At 39.1% G+C, this 22,748-nt stretch overlaps 3 protein-coding genes across 5 annotated transcripts; 1 reads left to right on the forward strand and 2 right to left on the reverse strand.

Moving 5' to 3' along the window:
- Nucleotides 1–221: 221 nt before the first annotated feature.
- Nucleotides 222–8,837, reverse strand: LOC117912515 (probable serine protease EDA2). 2 transcript variants are annotated; one of them, XM_034827117.1, is made up of 14 exons: nt 8,796–8,837; nt 8,453–8,706; nt 7,845–7,970; nt 6,679–6,834; nt 5,467–5,649; nt 5,163–5,279; nt 4,117–4,170; nt 3,962–4,033; nt 3,401–3,606; nt 3,135–3,229; nt 1,929–2,003; nt 1,365–1,448; nt 582–680; nt 222–485 (listed from the first exon to the last, which is right to left on the reverse strand). In XM_034827117.1, the coding sequence occupies exons 2-14, from the start codon at nt 8,609–8,611 to the stop codon at nt 478–480; spliced, it is 1,434 nt and encodes a 477-aa protein (XP_034683008.1). In that variant the 5' UTR covers nt 8,612–8,706; nt 8,796–8,837; the 3' UTR covers nt 222–477. The 2 variants fall into 2 exon arrangements, with proteins under 2 accessions (XP_034683008.1, XP_034683007.1); XM_034827116.1 differs by having other exon boundaries at nt 222–680.
- Nucleotides 8,838–11,542: 2,705 nt separating this feature from the next.
- On the reverse strand, nt 11,543–14,702 carry LOC117913666 (B-box zinc finger protein 19-like). 2 transcript variants are annotated; one of them, XM_034828703.1, is made up of 5 exons: nt 14,323–14,702; nt 13,209–13,305; nt 12,984–13,099; nt 12,649–12,891; nt 11,543–11,831 (listed from the first exon to the last, which is right to left on the reverse strand). In XM_034828703.1, the coding sequence occupies exons 1-5, from the start codon at nt 14,413–14,415 to the stop codon at nt 11,787–11,789; spliced, it is 594 nt and encodes a 197-aa protein (XP_034684594.1). In that variant the 5' UTR covers nt 14,416–14,702; the 3' UTR covers nt 11,543–11,786. The 2 variants fall into 2 exon arrangements, with proteins under 2 accessions (XP_034684594.1, XP_034684596.1); XM_034828705.1 differs by having other exon boundaries at nt 11,543–11,848; nt 14,323–14,699.
- Nucleotides 14,703–16,887: 2,185 nt separating this feature from the next.
- On the forward strand, nt 16,888–17,703 carry LOC117913307. The gene has a single exon (XM_034828253.1). It carries the CDS (start codon nt 16,888–16,890, stop codon nt 17,701–17,703), a length of 816 nt encoding a protein of 271 aa, XP_034684144.1.
- The last annotated feature ends 5,045 nt before the right edge of the window (nt 17,704–22,748 follow it).

A 22,748-nucleotide genomic window follows, 5' to 3' on the forward strand; every position in this document is an offset into this window, starting at 1 on the left:
ATCATAACCAACAGCTCAACAATCCAACTTTCACATTTTCATGATTTTCTTGCAACAAAGCTTCCATCTTCCAAACATCCTCTTCCAGACAATACTTATTTAACTAGGAAAGGCATTCAGCAAACAGTCCATGCATATGACTTGATTTGTCTTTTCATGATGGATGAGTATTTGAATACTTGAAAGCATTCCTCTCTAAGTTTACCAGTCTTTCAAAGTTCTCTCTCAAGTGCCTCTGCTATCATTCATAATTCAATGATAAAATACAAATAGTGTCTGAACATATAGACTATCTCCAAATAAGTGAAATAACACAGCACTTGGAACTGTTTTCTGTCATGTAATAGGATTACAAACCATGATGGGATAATGGGAAGTATAAACAAGATATTGATAAATAATAGATATTATTCTGTTCATACTGGTCTTACATACATAAGAAGATTGATACGGCACTTATCTTTCATAAGTGAGCAATTACACATCTGTTGAGAAGGTAATACAGGAGATCAAGGTTAGTCAAAGAAAAAGCTGTCACATACATGTACCTCTGCCATAAATCTATCACATATAACTCCTACCTGTGGCCTGGCACTGGGACAGCCACAGGTCTATGTGTTCTATGATCTGTTGCCTAACTTTGTGAACTGCATCAGGAGAGCTACAGTTCTTGGCATCACCTGAAACCAAAAGGCAAGAAGATGTAAGTCCAATCATTCATAGAATGGGACTGAGGAGCAATGAGACGGCTATCTTTGCATAATTTGTCAGAATGCCACACAAAGCAGCAGTTCAATAAAATTTTATGGTTGAATAGAAGCAGAAGTGGTCCCAGTTCGTATGGGCCCTGTTTTGAGAATAAGTGGCTTCCAATAGCTGCTAGGGTTAAATATTTGATGCAAAAATTGATAATTCTGAATAAAACTGCCCTTGTGCATAATAGGGAAAAGTAAAGTGGCTTGAATCTCACAGGAACTCAAAGTAATGTGTCATGCTGCAATTCATCAGTGGAAGGACTGCCAAATATAACAATAATTCAAAAGTACATGTGCCTGGAATCGCAAGCTAGAACCCGATATGGCGTTATCTAAAAGTCATTATTACTGAATAGAGTTCGTGATATACTAGTGATAAGAGATTTTTTTTGCATGGATCTCTTTGTGAAAGGGTGAATGAGAAACATAATTAATTTTGAACCACTAACAAAAAGAGAGGATAGAATAAGTAGTTAGGGAGTCAAGTGGACTTTTTGTTGAAACTCAACCTTATGTTACTTGTATACCATGTTTTTGAGGCATACAAGGTTTTCAGTTGAAACCTCAGAGAGTATTCGCAACATAAAAAGCTGAAACCAGTTAACATACCTTCAGGGCTTAAAGGAGATTGGGGACATCCTCGCAGATCAGTTCCATGGCCACAATTATGACAAGAAATAAGGAAGGAAGGCACTGAAAATATTCAAAAGAAGGTTTCAGTGAAATAATGAAATATGATAATACATATTTGTGAAAACTAATACTTTAAATGGTGGTTCAATACACTGATGAAAATGAGTGATTGATGTAAGAATATAAATATGGAACCAGAAACTAGATTTGTTAAGCAGAAACCACACAAAGATTTCTTCTGAACAAGCAAAGCAGCAAAGTGCTCGTATATAACAGTTCAATGCAGTAGATCAGGTTGCATAGCTAGATTAACCTACAATGAAAGGTCTAGATCAATCACCACTCAGAACTATTAGATGTCATCTATCAAAAGATAGCCTATCAACTGAAAATTCCAAATCATTACAAGGTGGACTACATATTTGTTCCAGAACATAGACTCGGTTGACAAGGTACTCTACAGTGCTGTGCATTATAGTGAATTAAATATAAACTGAAAAAATAATAATAAAATTTCTAATTTAAGTTACTAGAACTCACTGTCCGGGGTTGAGGTCAGTTTGGATGCATGTCGCCAGGGGTCCTGGGAGCCATTCGTAAAAATTATTTTTGAACCTGCCAATTTACATTTCCAAAAGAATACATGAGATGTAGCCAAATATATCCTGGCAATTATATTATAATAATAATAAAGTGGACCTCAACAGCATTATTACTAAATAATACTAATATAATCTATCTGACTCTCAATAACCCTCCATATGACTAACTTCATTGCATACGGTCTGGCATACAATCTCCAGAAAAAAAAAATTGTCAGATGCAATCTAACATAGCTAAATAGGAAAGGAAGAGAAGCAGGGGAGGGAAATAGAAAATGCACCCTCCAAAAGAATGGAAAATTAGATTGAAACAACTGTCAACTTTGATGGGAAAATGTGTTATGTAATACAATTGCGTCAGAAACCTTAGGGAGACCTCAAATTCACTTGTTGTCATAAGAATAAAGATTTTGGAAGTGGGTTTCACTAAAATTTTCATAAGGATCAAGTCTTAGAAGTGGGAACCATGACTGGTCCCAGCTAAGAAAGTTCAGAACATATTCATCTTCCATGATGGTAAAATAGAACATAAAAATGCTTAAGCAACTAATGCAACTTGACATGCCCATAAGATTTGTTTGGTGAGACTAAAAGAAAAATAAATACTCACCTCTCAATCCAACTCAGTACATTATATTTCATGATCGTTAACTAAACTTATCACATGTCATACAAATAGGTCGATTTTAATTGGTAATCCTTTAGAATAAGAATGTAACTACAATTTGCAAGTTGCCTTGGCTGAATTTGTCATGCTTTCTGTGTGCAAACACTCAAGAGAAGAACAGTAATTGTCCTTTCCAAATATGAAATTAAATAACTGGTCCTCTTAGGGGAACAATAGTGGGCTTCTTCCCAAACCTGCATTCATGTGCTTTGAGTTCTACATATTGTTTTATTATTTTCACCTAGATTGGTATCTTACTAAAATATAACAGGGCATTCACAAGGAAAGCTTGCAGAGTGAATGATGCATCAGAGACTATATTGCATGAAGTTGAAAGAATAAAACAAAAATGAAGGAACTCTATGATTAAGAGACAAATATGGGCTAGAATGCTAAAGCATAAAGTACGGGGCAAATAAAGAAAAGAAAAAAAAAAAAACTAGACAACTGTAAAAGTAAATAAGTCAATGTTTGAACCAGCAATTTTTGTGCCTCCATAGTATATATTTGTTGCATCAACATCAGGATAGATGCCATTGCCAAAGACATTCCTGCATAGGTCTAAATGGTACCTGCCACATATGAGCAACCAATTTGTATAATCATACATGTACAAAAGAGTAAAGTAAGCAAAACCAAATACTTATAACTCACAAATAATCATGCCATAGCATTTTAATAATATAAAAAAGAAGTTGGGTAAGTAGAAACTGTGAAACACGTAAAGAGGTGCGAAGACGCACTTTGTATTAATCTCTGAAGAGCGCATGCTATCATCTGAGGGTGCCACCTGGAAGAATGCAACTTCAGTGCAAACTTGGAACCACCACAACCGATCAGATGTATCCCCAGCGGAATTAGTTCTTTTCAAATGCTGCTGATTATAAGTTTCAATGCTGACACCAAAGGTTCCAAGATAATACTCTTTTACATATGTGGCATACGCATTCTGCATAAAACATTTTTGCTAAGCATCACAAAAAGGACACCTTCTAGAGCAAAATGCAGGAGGTCTTCAATATAAAGCATTAGCAAGAAGTTGTATATCAGCATTGCTCACGTTTCTATACAAGTACCAGGATTCAGGTACCAGGACAAGCTGGTTTCCCAATTTACACATAAGACTGGAAATTATAGCAAAATCCAAGAAATGCATAGCCAAAATAAATGTTGAACTTGTAACTAGCAATCAGAACTAGCGTAGGCATTTTGACATTATTTGTGTAATGAGTATGCTTTATATGACCTTTTTAAGAATAATCTAGCCAAAGGAATCAAATGGATGATAAGAAAAAGGAGCATACCACCAGATCCTCTCCATCCTTTTTCGCTTGAACGAGAGGGGAGCATAGCATATCTGGATTACCATATTGAAACTGCAAGGTTTGTAAACAGAATGATCACTAATTTGAAATAATTATACATTAAGCAATACAAATGAAATAGCAACTGCGCCTACTGCTGTAACTGCAGCATCTGCCAGAAGATACAGGAAATCAGCATCAATCTTGAGCTGCAAAAGCAAATAAAAGGTCCACATTTAACTAAGGTGTAAAAGAAATCCTCACATAAGTATAATAATTACAATTAAGCAATGATCAAATAATTAAGTGTTTATTATTTGTTCAATGTAACTTTAAGGAGACACTTGCTTTTTTGTCAACAGGTGTCATTAGATTTTATTATATGGCTTTGAGAACATAGCAAGGAAGGAAGTGACTTTTTGCAATTTGGAGAAAATAAGTGTAGTCCAATGAAGATCTTGTATTTATTTTTAATGTGAAAGGAGGTCATTAAATATGGCATAGCAAATGTCGTGCAAATGCAGTTATCGTACACCTGTCAGAAGATTCATTGTAACAAATTAATAGTTACTTAAAATTCTCTAGTAATTGCTTATGGTCCTCCAAAAGTTTTTTCAAGTGTGCATATTAACTGCATGCTTGTTAAACAAATATAACTACAGTTCTCTGTTACCAGCATGAAATGGAGGCTCCTGAATAATGTTGCATATGTTAAGAAAGTGTGAAGACAGTGTCTAAGGGGTTAGAGGATTATTTGATTGTTCCTTTCTATAGGAGCATTGATCTCCAGTTATTTTACTAATGCTATTTTTTCATGTTCGGCGGAGGTCTGGAGAGCTTCTTTTAGCAGAAGGCAATTAAAGGGACAAAACTACATACCTCAAAAGCTTGATGTGCTGCAACTCATTAAGTTCTTTGGTTCTGTATGTGTGGTTCTTACTTCTTTCTAGTGCTTCTCTAACTTTTTGGTTGTTGAATGGGTATATAAGGGGCCAAAGATACATATTTGAAAAGCTTGATGTACTGCAACCCCATTATATTCTTTGGCTCTGTTTGTATAGTTCTTACTTCTTTCTAGTGCTTCCCTAGTCTTTTAGTTGTTAAATGGTATATATTTACTTGTGTGCATAAGCCTTATATTTTCCTCTACTTGTAAAATATCCTTTTATCAATTAAACGAAATACTAAAAGGGATTCATACACTAGCAGCACCAAACAATGACTTCACAGCATTTCCATCAACTGCAAGCCTCTGTTCAACAAGTCCATTAACTTCTTGTAATACAGCTTTACATTCAGCACCAGCTGACTCTCCAATCTGCACTAAAAAAAACTAAATTGATAAGACTTCTCAAATAGCACATAAAAGAAACACCTGTAAGATGAGTAAAAGCAACACATAACTGAGAGGCAATAAAAGTTTGCTAGCATGAACATTCAACTCCAACTTGACAGGATATATCGTTTTAATCAGCATACATGAAAAATAATATGATTATCTTCACCTGACGGTCAAATTCAGTAAAGTTGTAAATAGCAAGGACAACTGCAGAACTGGCAAGACTTCCACATGTTAAGTGTGGGAACTTTAGACGAAACCATGCACTAAGAGCGCCAGCATACGAAACACCAAAAACAAACCATGGATTTTCAACATTTGATCGATTGACTTTTACGTTCAAGGATTCCTGCAAGACAATATGTTATTTAAAGGAAAGGATAAATTAAGATCCCACTAATAGAAAAATCAAAGCAGAGAACTCAGAGACAGAAGTTTAATAACATTGTCGACTTCATACCCTAAAGCAACTATAAAAATTAAAAGAACAATAATGTAGTGACAATATATCAAGGCATACAATGAGAAATTGAAAAACAAATCAACCAGGTTTACCATTAGCTTACATATAGTTTGTATCTTTGCTTGTACATGCATATGCATCTAGAAATGCATACACACATATAAGAAATACACTACATTTCCTTACAATATGATGACATGGATCTGAGCATACTTAATCACTCTCCTTTGGGAATATTGGGATCTTCTCTAGCAAGGCCAAAGCACCAAAATCAGTACTCTTTTAACACCTATTGGGACCACTTCTATGGTCTTCCCACTCATTTCAAATATTTAAGCTCTCTGCTACAATATCCACATCTTTATTACTGCTCTCTGGTGACAATGTCACCTCTTAGTTGGAAAATATTATATACCATGAAGTACGACTAGTAGTATTTTGTGGTTGGTGTCACAAAGGACTCTTTCATTTGTATGCTTATAATGCTAGTACCCATGTGTCATATAATTAGAGCAGGTCTCCACTTCATTCACTTAACTAAATACATCTCCCTCCCTCCCTCCCTCTATCTTTGTCTATCTCTATCTATTTATTTATCTCTCTTCTTTATTGTTTATGTTATAAAATATCAAACCGGGAACTCCCTTTATCCCCATCCAAATCCTTGTTACTCGAGCTAGGCCCCAAAATCAGGCATAATTGATATCACTTACCTGTCAATCTTAACCAACTGCTCACCTTGATCCATGATCTTATGCACATTCTATATTTTAATCTGGTCAAATTTATCCAGTGCAATGCTTCACAAGTCTTATGATGAGATTGGGAATAAGAACAACATTTTTATTAAGCAAGAGCAGAGTCAGCTCATCTTCAGTATTGAACAGCATATATGGTAATTAGCAAAAAACTTGCCTGATAATATTGACGGAAAACGGCCAAATCAAAAAGTGCCTGCTTAGATGAAAGATATTTCAGATTTTCTGTTCTCAGAGACCGAAAGGGGGAACTCTTTCCATAGTAGCGATGCTCAAGAGAAACCACAGCTGCTCCAAATTTCTTTGCCAAAACCTGTCCAACATTACAAGGTTCAGAATTTTTTCAGCAAGTTTGTTATACAAGTAAAACCCCTCCTTGCTCCTACAATCTGAGGATGGATTTTAGTTTTGAGCCCTTCATGATTACCTAACATACTCTACTAGTGTAGCATCTTTTGACTGTCATGAATTAGATTAAATGTGCCAATAGGAAATCCAAATAAAAATTGTGAAAAGGACGGAAGACATTATGTGTCATGATTCTTGATAGGATCTGAGTTCTCGGTCATTCAATATTTGATGGGTGATTTGATCTGACAGAACAAAAATAGGGAAAAAAGGAAAAAATTTGTCATCACTCTTTGGTGACCCCACCAAAAAGAGTTTGAGGTATATCCAGATTGTTTCATAGAAAGAGAGACAGTAAACTCAGATAGAATGGGAGACAAAGGCACGTGATAAATAGTGAAAATCTTTATGCTAAAATTACAAGGTGATTTCTATGCCACACTTGCTGATACACACTCATGTTACCAGTTTGAACATCCTAAGAAAGTGTCCAACTATACCCGCTGAAAGCAATAAGCAAAAGAAGTGCATTATGCCATTGCATTCTGGAATTTATAATACATGGGGGAACTACTATACATATTTGACATTGTACATTCACAATCAGAGACTTATTGGATAGGCCCCCTTTCTAGAAATTGTGAGTTTTCGTGTCTAACACCCCACAATCATACCACATGCAACCCTCATGTCCAAGTCAAAAGGTTATAGGTCCCGACTCCCAGAGTCACAGAAATTGAAAATATTCATTCAAACTGCATCTATAGACTACCCAAAGCATCTTCAAATTATCATGTGTAGTTTGTGCTCATGGCAACATATCGTCAACTATTGCATGGGACACATTAGTGAGAAATAAGCAATATCTTCACAAAGTATCAACAAACAGACCTCCCTAAGGCTTCAAGGCCGCATCAAATTTTGCTTCTAAAAAAAAATGAAAAAAGAAAAAGGTCGAGAACTCTTATTGCTTACACTGATATAATCATTGGGTATCCCATCGCATGAAGCTTCTCCACATATCTTTAAAAAAATGGGTCCATCAGGAAGTCGAAAGTAGTCAGTGAATTCATAGTACCGTTGCGGAAACTTACTGTGATCCTGCAACCAAAAAGAAGAGCACAAGGGCATCTCAAATTTGATGAAAGTGCGCTTAAAAGCATAACAAAAAAAAAAAAAAAATCAGAAAGAACAGTAGCTCCAAATTAAAAAATGCCATTTTTTTTTCTAAATATAACATCGATCCAGATAGCCTAAATGAACCAAAAAAAGAAAAAAGAAAAAAGAAAAAAAAAAAAAAAGGTAAAAGCTTCTGTTGAGGACTTTCCTTTCTGCGGTCCCATAACCTACAATTTCAGCCACAAAGAGTCATCCATCCTTTGTCGCGTATGCAATAAAGAGTAATCATATACAAACCAGTTCAACTATTGTGTTTGGCTCAAGCACAACAGCGCAAGGTTAAACATAACACAAATGGATTCATCGTGTATATACGGCCCGATTTCATTTCAATTCATATGGAACCAAAACAGAGTAATTAGAGTAGCCCTAAAAAGGGACATAAGCAAGAGAGAAATACATACCAAAGGGGAGAAGTGATCGACAGTCTGATTGAACCAGAGTTCGTCGGTGGTCAAGAAATTGCTGCTATGAGAATTGCGCTGAAGCAATCGAGAAGTTATAGCGCCATTGGAGGCCAAGCACAGCAACGAAAACGTTGTCAAGATGAGGACCAGCCTCATGTCTCTCAGTTCTCTGATTGTTCGATTCGACACAAGTCGAAGCTTCCTCGGAGCCTTGTCTTCGCAGTTACCCAGCCTCCAAACATCCTCAGCGCCTGTATTTATTGGTTTTAGTAATCAAAACTACCTACGTGGCGAGTCTACAATAGTGGATCATTTTGACACGACTAAATTACCAATTTACCCCGGTGGAAGTTTGGGCAACAGCTCTTCTCGGTGAAAACACAAAGCCTATGGAGTAGTTTGAAACTGTTTTTGGGAAAAAATTTCTATTATTGGGAATAAAAAATATGAAAAACAAGTTTATTGACCAAAACTTATTTTTTATTTTCTATTTTTAAGAATAAAAAATATAATAATTTTTAGAAAATATTTTTTAATTCTTCTCTATTGTTTTCACTTGTTTTTTTTTTAAGGATGTTTTAAGAAATAATTACACAAATATGTAGAATATATAGAATGATTAAACATAAAATATTTGATATAAAATTATTAAAAACACGTTAAAAGTATTTTAAATTTGTAAATAGACTTTTGCTTTACAAAATAGATAACAATTTTTAAAAACCATTCTCTATACTATTTTTCATAATTGTTCTCATGTTTTGTAGAACAAAAATATGTTTGAAGATTTGAATGTTTTTAACCTGCTTTTGATATTTTTATATGCTTTAAAAATCATTTTTATATTTAGAACTTTATTTTTAATCATTATACATATTGGCCTAATTATTTTTTTTAAATAATTTTTAAAAAATAAGTGAAAACAACTTAGAATAAGTAAAATATATTTTCTTAAATATTTTATTTTCTATTCTCAATAATAAAAAATAGAAAATAATTTTCTTATTATCGAACATATTTTCTTTTTCTTTTTTTGTTTTAGAAAACAAAAAATTATTCTTGAAAACCTTTGTCAAAAAAGACACTATATAGCTTTAGAAATAAGGTAGAGAGGAATTTCCACCAAAAGTAAGAAACTTTAGTTGTACCATAAACAATTCTCCAAGTTGGAACTTTTTTAATGTATCTTAAATGTTTCACAGGCCGAAGGGAATTTTCCCTTTTTTTTTTTTTGGGGAAAAAGTGGATTTTGATTCACTAATATAAAAATATATGAAAAAAAAAATATTTTCATTCATTTAAAAATAATTTGAATTTTTTTAAATCAACATTATTTTTATTCATTTAAAAATAATTTAAAATGCGTGCACTTTTTAACGAATCATTTGATTATTCTCTAAAATACCACTTTCACTTGTTAAGTCATCATCATCAATTGATAACTACATTCTTTCATGTAAATGTTTTTTTTTTTTTAGATTTATTATTATGATTATTATTATTTGAGATTTTTTTCATTACTTTTAATGTTCACACTCTTCAAACCACCTCACTTTTGCAACGAAATGTTTGTTCATGGAGAAAAAAAGAAGTCTCAGACTTTTCTTAAGAGGTGTTTGTTTCTATAGAGAAAAAAAAAATCTTAAATAATAATAATAAGTCTAAAAAAATGAAAATTTTTAATCGAAAAGTTTAATTGTCAATTGATGTTGATGACATGATAAGTAAACAAGATATTTTAGAGAATAATTAAATTACTCATAAAAAATGCATTTTTTTAAAATTATTTTTAAATAGATAAAGATAATACTAATTTAAAAAATTTCAAGTTCTTTTTTAATATATTTTCATATTAGTGAGTTAAAACTCACTTTTCCTTTTTATTTTTTATTTTTTTTATTGGTTTTATTGGGTGAAAATCAAGCCCAAATTGTTTGGGTCACGGTACACCCACGGCCCCTCGAATTTGTTCCTTTCCTGCATAAATGATCAAGGCAAGCCCAATAGGGCTTCTGATCTTGCTGTGTCGTTTTTCCATCTCAAGAAGCCTGATTTCGTGTTTGTCAGATACACATCCTTCAGCTTGTACATCCACCAAATACAGAAGAACAAAGGTAGCGATTTTGTGGTCATATTTTGAACTTAGCCTTAGTATAATAGTTAAAAGTACAAAGAAGGGTGTGTTTGGCTGCCTAGTGTTCATTTTCTCTACAACCAAACAAAACATTAACAAACATAATGGTGGGATGAGTGAAGATTCAACACAGGCACTAGAGATAATGGTTATGTGAGGCAATGGTTACTTGTATCCAATCTCTCCTCGTTGGAGCCAACTGGTGTTTAAGGGCTATGTTTGGTTATTTGAAAAAATTTGAGAGACAAAAAATAAAGAAGAATATATAAAAAAAATATTTAAATTTAATAAATTATTTTTATATACTTGTTTAAACTCATTTCATTCATCCTCCACTATTACATAAAGAGTAAATAATTTAAAAATATAGAAAATTTTAATTAATTTTAATTATATATATATTTTTTTTATAGTGAATTCAAACGTAAGAAATGATGTCTCTTTTCTTAGAGTTTTGGCCGCTGAGTGGAGACGGGTCCCACAAAGGCGATTGTTGTCGCATCTGTTGAGGGGTATTGATTATTATGAATGCCGTCAAAAGAGCCTTCATCCTCCGCCAGCGGATGCTCCCCAACTGTGTGGATCCTCAGTGAAATTTGGAATGTAGACAACGCATGTCCTGTCTAGCTGGTGGGATAACTCATCTTGGCCTGAACAGCCCACTGTCATTACTTCCGAATTTTGATTCAGTCATCCAGATGTTAGCTGTTGTGAAAGGCAAGTCTTCCCCTCTAAGTATATGAATGTCCAATTTCACCAGTGGTTTTATTTCAAAAGGGCTAGTAAGTCCATTTCAAAGGCAAATAGATTGTTTCCCAATCAAAACCAAAACAAAGAATAGCTGCAAAATTAAGAGTCAGTAAACCTTTGCTGAGAAATCCCAGAAGGCAGCTTTTCCTCTGCCATTCCAACAAAAATCCTAATTTCTGCACATACCAGCACTCAAGGGGGAAAAAAGAATCGAAAAAATCACAACAATGAGTAATAACCATGCAATTAATTGCATTGAGGTACAATCTTATGCTTCATAATATAAGTTACCTGTGCTGTCAAACTACTAGTCCAAACAAATCTGCTTCATTAACAATAGCAAATCTATTCTTCAGGCCTAAATCCACTTCACTTAAAAAAATGGGACAGAGAGAAATTAAGTGACAGGCAAACCAGCAGAAAAGATAAGTATAAATGAAACCCTCCTCACTTTCCAGGCTTTGTACTGAAATCCAGCAGGAAGCATGCCTCCTGTGTCATGATCAATGCTGTTAGGAACAATGAATTGTTCCTTAGAATGTCAGTAGCCATTATGAGTGTGAAAGTAACATTAAACAACTACTCTTATCTAATCAAGGTGGGTTTGGCTTGGATGTCCCATGGAAATGGAATGGTTTTCTTTTTATCATGAACAAAATTGCTAGAATTGCAATCTGAACTCTTGGATCCTAAAATCCACATCCCAAATTGTAATTCAACCACTAAATCAGAATTGCTATGTAATCATAAATAGAATTGTTAGAAAATGGAGTTAATGATAGGAGACCCAAAAAATTACAGGTGAAGAATGGAGGAGAAAGGTATTTGATCTTATCTTCTCCAAGGCAATCTATAATTTTCAAATTTCAACTATTAAATTCTTTGTGAATGCTATAATTTTCAGCTGCATTCCAACTTTCCTAAGTAAACTAAGAAACCTTGAAAAATTACTGCTTCAAGAAAGATTGGTCCCAATACATCTGAAAGCCTTGGTTATGCTTAGATTACACATTCATTTGTTTGTTATATGCTTGAAATAAGAGCAGTCTCATTGCTGAAAAATAATCAATTTTAGGATTTTATGAATGGATATTGTTTCAATCTGTCACCATAATATTTAATGATGGCAGCATTTTGTGTATGAAACCATTTGAAAGGACAGATTCCTGCATTCATAGTTCAGGTAAATATGAAACCATTCCATTTCTGTGGGAAGCCCAAACCAACCCTTGTAAAGTAGAGATCCATTCAAAACCAAAGCCAATTCAAATACAAGTTCCAGAGTTAAGGACTATGAAAGCATTCTAACCTGATTGTTTGAAGCTTGTCCATGTATCCGGTGTGGCTTCATATTCAAATCAATCAATTTAGTGTCCATTTTGGCATGCCCATCAGCATTAGCATCCATTGTGGGAACAGGAGAGACTCTGCGATTTTGCTGGTTTTCTACCACTGTTGGTTTAGATGACTGATTTTGTCCTCTCCTGTTCTCACCTGGTTCCATTGGTAGCAAGGCTGGGTCCTCAAGATTCCCAGATTTATCTCCTGGAAACTACAGAAGAAACCAGAAAGGGTAAACTCTAAGAGGACTCTTATGCAACAGGAGGGATGTGACCCAGTCCTCTCTGGTAAAAAGCAACAAACCTCAACTCTCTGCCTCAAGAGGAGATATCTTCCATGAGTTCTTTTACCTCCAACATGTACAATCATATCACATTGCAAACAAAGGGAAGTTCCATCTATCTCACAGAAAAAGAATGCTGTATGCACGTTTCCAAACGAGAGAACATAAGTTTGAACCCCTTTTATAGAAAAAAAAAACATATATTCAGAAAAAATAAAAAGAAAAGAAAAGAGAAACATGCATACCTGGTGCATTTTCACATATGTCACACCGGGGAACATCACTGGGGTCAGCAAGCCCTACCCTCACATGCCTGCTAGCGAGCTTATTACACATGTGGACCTGCCATTCCAGTTAAGGGGTTTACTTGACAGCACGGATATAGAGTGACAGCCAGGAGAAAACGAAACAGAAATTTGGATTGTGACGTGTTTGAAGAATGATCCTTTGGTGGAGAATGTAAAAGAAGCGTTTAGCAGAGGAATTTCCTACTTTTTCTTTTAGACATTTACCATAGACGACATCAAACACCATTTTGGTTGCAACAAATTATCACCACAACTTCTGGTTACAGCTCATAAAATTCCTTTGGGAATATGACCAAAGACTTGTTTATAAAATTGAAATATATGAAGTCCAAGGAACATGAAGCTTGGTACTACTGTTTTAACAAATAAGCTGCAACTGGGTCCTTATTGCAGATTCAGATGGAATCTGAGATCATCAGCCATTCAGAAGCATAAGACTCGTCAAATATTAATTGTAGGAGAACAGCCAACTGATTTTCATCAAGCATATGGCAGAAAGTACAAATCAAATTGCAAAGTGGCCCTTTTCAGCATAAATCAGCAATTCTCTGCAAGTAATTGTTGACATAAAGCACAAGGCCAAGTCTACGCAGAACAATGTGGTTTTTGCAAATCCGGTTTATGCAGCAAGACCAATCCTATATTTCCCTCGTTCCCTTCCCCTAACCACACCAAAAAATGAAACAAAAATAAAGTAAACCCTGAAGCTACTCAGTGTTTTATACATAAAAATCATAGCCACTCATCAGCATATACAATTAGACCCCAAAATTCACGCATAACTGGATTTCCTGGTGGTTGAGCACCAGACACCAGATCGAGCAGTTTCAAACTCTCAAGCTACTACAACAATTTCTAGTCTCACCTACACTACTTCACATTCCCCTAGTAAATATAAGACACTCTTACCATAAAAATCACCAAAAAAAAAAAAAAAAAAAAAAACTGAAGCCGTATATGCACACCAAGCATACGTCCATTTGCACCAAAGAGGTTTTCTCATCATTCCAAAGAAGAATCAAAACAAAAACGAGGGATCAAATGGAGGTACCTTCTCGTCGCAGTCTCGGCACAGAGCAGCCTCATCGGCAGCGCAAAAGAGAATAGCAGCGGCGCTCTCACAGACGTCACAAAGTGTTCGCATAATTATTATTGCCTTCCACTCTCATTTCTCCAAATAGCGATTCATCTATGTGCCAGAAAACACCGGTCGGAGAACACGGCACAAGAGAGAAAGTGGGATACAAGTCAACAAATCTCTCTGCAATAACTCTACGGGAATATCATATCATATCATAATATAATAAAAATATATAGTTTGTATTGTCTCAAATGTTTTTGATGTGGGTGGTGGAGGTGTTGGGTTTGAAAATGATAATGACGATGACGGAGTTGGACTAGGATTATTGGGTGGGATAAACGGATTGGGGGGCCTCAGGGAGATTCGAGAAGACATCGTGTGGAATTTAGTGCGAAAAAAAGAAAAAAGAAAAGACGGGGTAATGAGGAGTAGGGCCACTCGGCAGCACGCTGGCCACAAACTCGAAAGGAAGTGGGGCTGAAAATGGCCCTCTCTTTATTCTCGCCCACCAGTTACATATCTCCCCTGGGCCCATCTCATTTATACTTATTTTTTCTCTACTTAATTCCCTCGTTTACGTTTAATCTTCCACCCTGCCGCCCCCCTACCCCCAATCCCTGGTCATTTTGAAAAGCCCTAGAGAACCTCCATGGCGATTGGTCCACATTTTGAGTGACGGAGATTTTTTTAATTATTTTTTTAAGAGTTTTCAATTTAATACGAGAGGGCCGATGGCAGCCAAAGTAGGAAAATTCATGCAGCAATCCTATTGAATTACATGACCATTTTGTTAACTATTGAGGACATTTTTTGTTATCTATGTAGGGACCCCTCCCCCTGATGACACGTGGTACGCATTTCTATCCGGATCAGCTCCATCCGGATTTCCCCAAGAAGACACGTGGCGCGCTCCACCCATCCGGACTCCCTCAGGGAGAGGCACACGACACTCGCAAACATCACATCCGGACGACCACCATATCCTATTCGGATATATTGTCCGGATCGTTGATTGAAGTGAGCATGCCTTGCTACATCATCCCGACAGTTTGCCATATCCCACATTCCGCCGCCTGCAGAGCAAAAGGATAGGAATGATGGCAAGTCACCTCTCACGATCTCTAACAGCCGCCCGTGGGGTGATGATGGCCCTGCCATCACCTAGAGGCATCATGACGAGCCAAAAAGTCTTCTCACCATTAAAGAGGGAGGCAGAGCTCCTGACACTATATATATGGACCTTCACACAAGGAAGAAGGTAAGCTTGCTATACCTAGTAAAAGGCCAACTGATTAATCTCTCTATCCATGGCTGACAAAACCATGGGAGGGTGTGTCCGGACACCCCATCCGGACATCTTTTGCAGGGACAACTGAACTAGAACTCAATCTTGGTTAAGAACGTGCGTCCATTTGGCAGTTACGGGAATCACGGGGACGCGAGGCCTCAACATTGGCGCCGTTTGTGGGAACTTCGCTGATTCAGTCACCGGCAAAGATGACCACACCTTCCAGAAGCCACTCATCTGCTAGAGGAGAGGAAGATAATTCTGAATGGCCCCAAGCCATCGAAAGAAGACAGTTGGCAAGCAAGCAACAATTGCAAGCTTTCCTCCAGGAGACAGTAAGATTAAGAGAAGAAAACGCGGTGTTGCGCATCCAGGCTTCATCGACGGGGCCTTCCCGTCGTCAGCGTTCAAGAGGCCAGGTAGCAAACTCAAGGCCTGACCCATAGTCAATATACCCTGGGACAGCAGGAGCAATCCCTGAAACATGCAACGATATGCCACATGAGCCACACAAGCCCATGCACCGAGCTCCCCGTGAGGAAAGCTTGGACTTTACTCGTCTCTTGTCAAAGAGACAACGTGACAAAAGACCCCAGTTGTCGGGCGCGATGCGCGCGAGACTAGGCCCCCAGGAGCCTGGCAGGCCAAGGCCGCCAGTAGCCACAACTTGGGGAACGCACCCTGACCCTATAGTCACCCCTATGGTGCAGAACGTTCCTCCGCACCCTGACCCTATGGTCACCCCTATGGTGTAGAACGTTCCCCCGCACCAAGCGGTACGACAAATTGGGAGAAGCCTCCCAAACGAGCCATCTGTTGGCTCCATCATCAAAAGGCTGGACGACATGTTCTCCACGCCTTTCTGCTCTCATATTATTCATTACGAGCCCCCAAGGGGATTCCTCGTACCAAAATTCTCCATGTACGACGGGTCCAACGACCCCTTCGACCATATCATGCATTATCGACAACTCATGACTCTCGATATAGAAAACGACCCGCTGCTATGCAAAGTATTCCCCGCCAGCCTACAAAGGCAGACCCTCTCATGGTTTCACCGCCTACCTCCCAACTCTGTTGATAATTTCAAAGACCTGTCGGAAACCTTCGTGGGACAATACTTATGCTCTGCTCGGCAAAAGCAGAACATCAGCACTCTACAAAACATAAAAATGCAGGATAACGAGTCCTTGAGGGAGTTCGTGAAGCGGTTTGGTTAGGCCGTGCTACAGGTAGAGGCTTACAGCATGGATGCTGTCCTGCAGATCTTCAAGCGAAGCATCTGTCCAAGCACCCCATTTTTCAAATCACTCACTAAGAAGCCTCCTACAACGATGGACGAATTGTTTTGGCGTGCGAGCAAATACTCAATGCTCAAAGATGACGTGCGAGTAGCCACCCAGCAAATCTTGGTTGCCGGACAGGCATCCAGAAATGGTGCGGAAAGAAGTGCCAAACCTCCGGACCGGCCAAGGCCATTTGATCGAAGGCAGGAAGGGCCAAGTCGCCCGGAACTGCCGCCCCTCACACCCCTTTCCATATCCTATGAGAATCTTCTCCCTATGATCCAAGATATGTCCGACTTCAGGTGGCCTAGACCCCTCGGAACGGACCCATCCAAAAGGGATCGTAGTAAAAAATGTGTCTACCATAAGGAGCATGGTCACACAACGGAGACGTGCAGGAGCCTCCATTATTTGGTCGAAAGGCTTATAAAGGCGGGACATTTGAGGCAATACCTCCGCTCAGATGCCGGAGGTAGAGACGCTTCCCGAAATCACAACTCTGGAGCCCCCACGGCTCCAACTGCCCCCAAAACCATTATAAATTATATTAATGGAGGTCCATTGGACGAGGAGCACGACTCCAAACGAAAAAGACAGAGATTGTTGCGGGCAACATTAATGCGTGAGCGTATCAATTCCATTCGGCTTGGGATAACGCGGGGGAGGGGGGGGGCTCGCCCCATAGATGAGACAATCATTTTCCCACCAGTAGACCCCACACGGATTGCAACCGCACCGCGACGCCCTCATTCTGTCCTTCGAGATATGAAACTTTGACATGAGACCCATCCTAGTTGACCCGGGCAGCTCGACCGATCTTGTACAAGCATCGGTCATTAGCCACATGGGACGCAATCTCACAGGCCTCGAAAACCCTGGGTGAATCTTGTCCGGGTTCAACGGGGCGTCAACTACTTCCTTGGGAGATATTGTACTGTCGGTCCAAGCTGGCCTAGTCACTCTCAACGTACAATTTTCGATGGTACAAGATTTATCACCCTTCAATGTCATCTTGGGGCGCACATGGTTGCACTACATGAAAGTCATCCCCTCTACGTATCATCAAATGGTAAGCTTCCTTACCAAGGATGGGCAAATCGACCTATACGACAGCCAGTTAGCATCTCGCCAATGCTACCAAATAGCACGAGAAGCAGGGACCAGCCAGGAGGATAAACCCCTCCTTGAGTCCACCCATGCATTGGACCAATAGCAATCACTGTGTCCGGCGGACAAAGATCCCCCGGTAGCGGATCCCTTGTAGACAATCCAAATTTCGGAAGAAGGAACTCACCTTACATATATCAGTTCCCTTTTGATGCCTGAAGAGACCCGGAACATTCAAAGCACCCTTCGACAAAATCATGACGTCTTCGCATGAGCGCATTCTAATATGAAGGGAATTCACCCCTCCATCGTCTCTCATAGGCTTAACATTTTGCCAATAGCAAGACCCGTCCAACAGAGGATTAGAAGTTTTCACCCGGACAGGCAAAAGATTATCCAGGATGAGATTGACAAATTGCTAGAAGCCGGATTCATCAGAGAAGTGGAGTATCCGGACTGGTTGGCAAATGTAGTGGTGGTACCCAAAAAATAAGGCAAATGGCGGGTGTGCGTCAATTACACCAACCTCAATAATGCATGCCCAAAAGACAATTTCCCTTTGCCACGGATAGATCAAATTGTGGATTCCACTGCTGGGCAAGGGATGCTCTCATTCTTGGACGCCTTCTCCGGATACCACCAAATCCCCATGTCCCCGGCTGACGAAGAAAAAACAGCCTTCATAATGCCACACGGTCTTTATTGTTACAAAGTCATACCATTCGGACTCAAAAACGATGGCGCCACTTATCAGAGACTGATGACGAAGATCTTCAAACCTCTGGTCGGCCGCATAGTAGAGGTGTATATTGACGATATCGTGGTTAAAAGCAAAACCAGAAAAGAACATGTCCTCCACTTGCAAGAGGTTTTCCATCTCTTAAGGAAGTATGACATGAAGCTGAATCCTTCTAAATGCGCATTTGGCGTAAGTGCTGGCAAATTCCTGGGATTTATGGTCAGCCAAAAGGGGGATAGAGGTTAGCCCGGATCAAGTTAAGGCAGTCATAGAAATACCACCCCCCAGGAGCAAAAAGGAATTACAGCGCCTCACAGGCAAGCTCGTCGCGCTAGGGCGCTTTATAGCCCGCTTCACTGATGAAATGCGACCCTTCTTCTTGGCAATATGAAAAGCTGGAGCGAGCGGATGGACGGACAGCTGTCAGAGCGCTTTTGATAAAATTAAACATTGCCTCATACAACCGCCCATTCTAAGCAGCCTCCTCCCTAGAGAAAAATTGTATATGTACCTGGCTGTATCGGGGTGGGCAATTAGCGCGGTTCTATTCCGTTGCCCCTCGCGCAAGGAGTAGAAACCTATTTACTACATCAGCAGAGCCTTGGCGAACGTAGAAACAAGGTATTTAAAGATGGAGCTAACGGCCTTGGCCCTTCGAAGTGCCGCCCAGAAGCTCCTCCCTTACTTCCAAGCCACCTAGTGGTCGTGCTAACCGACCAGCCCATTCACAACATCCTGCACAAGCCAGACCTAACCGGAAGAATGCTTCAATGGACCATAGAATTGAGCGAATTTGGAATCAAGTTCCAACCCAGGTTGTCCATGAAAGGCCAAGTGATGGCTGACTTCGTACTGGAGTACTCACGAAGGCCTATCCAGTGCAAGGAACCAAGTGAAAAAGAATGGTGGACTTTGCGGGTTGATGGAGCCTCCTGGTCATCAGGATCCGACGTAGGGCTCCTGTTGCAATCCCCAACAGGAGAACATCTGGAGCAAGCCATCCGACTGAGGTTCCCCGCCTCTAACAATGAAGTGGAATATGAGGTCATCCTATCCGGATTGGACCTCGCCCTGGCTCTATCGTCTCCAGGCTCCGGGTTTATAGTGATTCCCAACTCGTAGTAAGGCACGTCCAGAAGGAATATGAAGCTAAGGATGCGCGCATGGCGCGATATCTAACTAAAGTAAGGGACACTTTACAACGGTTCACCGAATGGACAATCGAAAAAATTAAACGAACTGAAAATGGATGTGCCGACACCCTGGCAGGCATAGCTGTTTCTCTCTCCATCAAAGAAGCCATATTATTGCCTATATATGTGCAAGTCAACCCTTCTGTCGCGAAAGCCTCCACTTGCAATACCATTGAGGTAAGCCAAACAGACGGCCAAGACTGGGTGGAAGACATTATAAGGTATCTACGAACAGACACTCTACCAGAAGAGCCCAAGCAAGCACACAAGATTCGGGTACAAGCCGCCCGCTTCACCCTGATTGGGGGGCACTTGTACAAGCGGTCCTTTACAGGTTCCTATCTCAGGTGCCTAAACCACTTAGAGGCCCTATATGTATTAGCTGAGTTGCATGATGGGGTATGTGGGAATCATTCCAGCGATCGATCTCTGGCACACAGGGCCCATTCGTAAGGATATTACTGGCCCACAATGAAAAAGGATGCGGTAGCCTACATAAAAAAATGTGACAAGTGTCAAAGGCATGCCCCCATACCGCATGTGCCGTCAGAGACGTTGAAACCCATTTCAGGCCCCTGGCCCTTCGCGCAGTGGGGCATGGACATAGTAGGACCTCTACCAGCCGCAGCTGCCTAGAGGAAGTTCCTGCTCGTCGCCGCGGATTACTTTAGTAAATGGGTGGAAGCTGAAGCCTACGCCACCATTAAAGACAAGGATGTCACCAAGTTCGTATGGAAGAACATCATCTGCCGTTTTAGAATCCCCTAAACCATTATAGTTGACAACCGTCCACAGTTTGATAGCAAAATTTTTCGGAATTTCTGTTCGGAACTAAACATCCAGAATTCATACTCCACATTGCGTTATCCTCAAAGTAATGGGCAAGCAGAGGCCACAAACAAGACCCTAATAACTGCCTTAAAAAAAAGGCTCGAGCAAGCCAAAGAAAAGTGGGTGGAAGAGCTACCCAGGGTCCTGTGGGCTTATCGAACCACACCCGGACGTCTAACAGAAAACACTCCCTTTGTCCTCGCATACGGTATGGACGTTGTCATTCCTACAGAAATAGAGCTACCCACTATCCGAACCGAGGTAGGACACCAGGAGGATGCAAATGCGAAATTAGGAAGAAATTTGGACTGGGCAGACGAAACAAGAGAGACCGCATCCATCCGGATGACCGACTATCAACAAAGAGCAGCCGCTTACTACAATCGCAAGGCAAGGCCCAGAAGCTTCAAAAGTGGAACGCTGGTCTTTAGGAAGGTTTTCGAAAACACTGCTGAGACAGGAGCAGGGAAGTTTCAAGCCAATTGGGAAGGCCCCTACATAGTGTCCAAGACAAGTGAAAGTGGAACCTATCATCTACAAAAGCTAGACGGAAGCCCATTGCCCCGACCATAGAATGTATTCAATCTAAAGCAGTATTACCAATGAAAGAAAGATAGAAGTACAATGTGAATGAGTATGTTTTATTATTACTTGTAAAATAAGAAAATATATTTAATAAAAAAAGAAAAAAGATATGTTGAGAGAATATATTTTAAATGTTTTTTAAGATTTTTTTAAAAATAATTATTTAAAGAGAATAATTAAAAATAAATTATTATATATAAAAATTATTTTTAAAAATATATTTAACAATATTTTAAAACATAAAAAGAAGTTAAAAACATTATAGGTTCCTAAATAGATTTTCATTCTACAAAACAATTTTAAAAAACTATTCTAAAAAATTATGTTTTCAAAACTATTTTTGAAATATTTGCTCAATAGAGCTTATTATTCTAAGTAATATTTGGCTTGTGGAGGACTCCTCAAAATGCCCTTACTATTAGCCCGTTATCCTTTTAAATGACATTAAAGGCCTAATGGGTTGGCTTTGCACCCATAAGAACCTTAAGAGGGAAGTAAGGAAGACATGGAGGTTTAGTAGAACATTACTTTGGAAGCCAAGTGTTAAGGCAACAATTGAGGTTGGCATGCCCATGTGCAAAGGTTGTGTGCACTCCAGCACATCCGTGCCTTTGAGCATCCTCAACACCTAGACACAAGCCTAAACACAACCACAACAATGAAATTGATGCCAAATGAAGTTTACAAATGATTTATTTATTTATTTAATAAATAAATCTATTATGATTTCTCAAGTAGCTCAAAATGTTCTTTGAAAAGGGAGGTAGGTGACTCAAGGGGGGCATCAAGGTCAAGCCTTAACCGCACCAAGGAGGTACTGTGGCATGGCCTTAGACATGACCCTGACATTTGGACAACATGTTAGCATGCACACATGGGCTCCACGACATGTGTGGCGTGCAACCTAGGGTTGTAATGGCAAGGGGTGTGGTACGACCTATCCCTCCTAGGCACTGACACGAGCACACTTAACCTTGTGCATTGAGGTGATTTGTGAAGATATGGGCACAATGTCATAGCATGATAGTACGACATCATACATGATCGACTCAAATTGAATGACTTTGTATGGCATAAGGGCATAATGCCCTGTGTACAAGAACAATTAAGATGTGAGCATAATGTTATGGCTCATTACTGTGACCAAGAAAGCTTAGGCACGACATGGTGTGTTGCTATACTACTACACTAATAGGCATGGTGATGCGTGGTTGGATTGGACAAGACATAAGAGGGCCTTGCAACAGATGGTTCCTAACACAAAAACAAAACCCCAATGTGCCATAGGCACCTTGACATGGCATAGGGGTGGGCATCAATGTGTGAGGTAAAGCACATTAATGTATTAAAGGGGGTTGTAGACATGA

This window comes from Vitis riparia, chromosome 4, assembly GCF_004353265.1.
Source record: "Vitis riparia cultivar Riparia Gloire de Montpellier isolate 1030 chromosome 4, EGFV_Vit.rip_1.0, whole genome shotgun sequence".
Classification (NCBI taxonomy): Eukaryota; Viridiplantae; Streptophyta; class Magnoliopsida; order Vitales; family Vitaceae; genus Vitis; species Vitis riparia.

Excerpts from the sequence above, each read along its gene's own strand:
- LOC117912515 (XM_034827116.1), bottom strand. The coding sequence starts at position 8,611 with ATGAGGCTGGTCCTCATCTTGACAACGTTTTCGTTGCTGTGCTTGGCC. Across the intron at positions 4,034-4,116 it reads CAGATGCTGCAGTTACAGCA|TTTCAATATGGTAATCCAGA; the intron begins GTAGGCGCAGTT and ends CAAACCTTGCAG. Across the intron at positions 3,230-3,400 it reads TCTTCAGAGATTAATACAAA|GTACCATTTAGACCTATGCA; the intron begins GTGCGTCTTCGC and ends CATATGTGGCAG.
- LOC117913666 (XM_034828703.1), bottom strand. The coding sequence starts at position 14,415 with ATGCGAACACTTTGTGACGTCTGTGAGAGCGCCGCTGCTATTCTCTTT. Across the intron at positions 13,306-14,322 it reads GCCGAGACTGCGACGAGAAG|GTCCACATGTGTAATAAGCT; the intron begins GTACCTCCATTT and ends CTGGAATGGCAG. Across the intron at positions 11,832-12,648 it reads GACAAGCTTCAAACAATCAG|GAGGCATGCTTCCTGCTGGA; the intron begins GTTAGAATGCTT and ends ATCATGACACAG.
- LOC117913307 (XM_034828253.1), top strand. The coding sequence starts at position 16,888 with ATGGATGCTGTCCTGCAGATCTTCAAGCGAAGCATCTGTCCAAGCACC.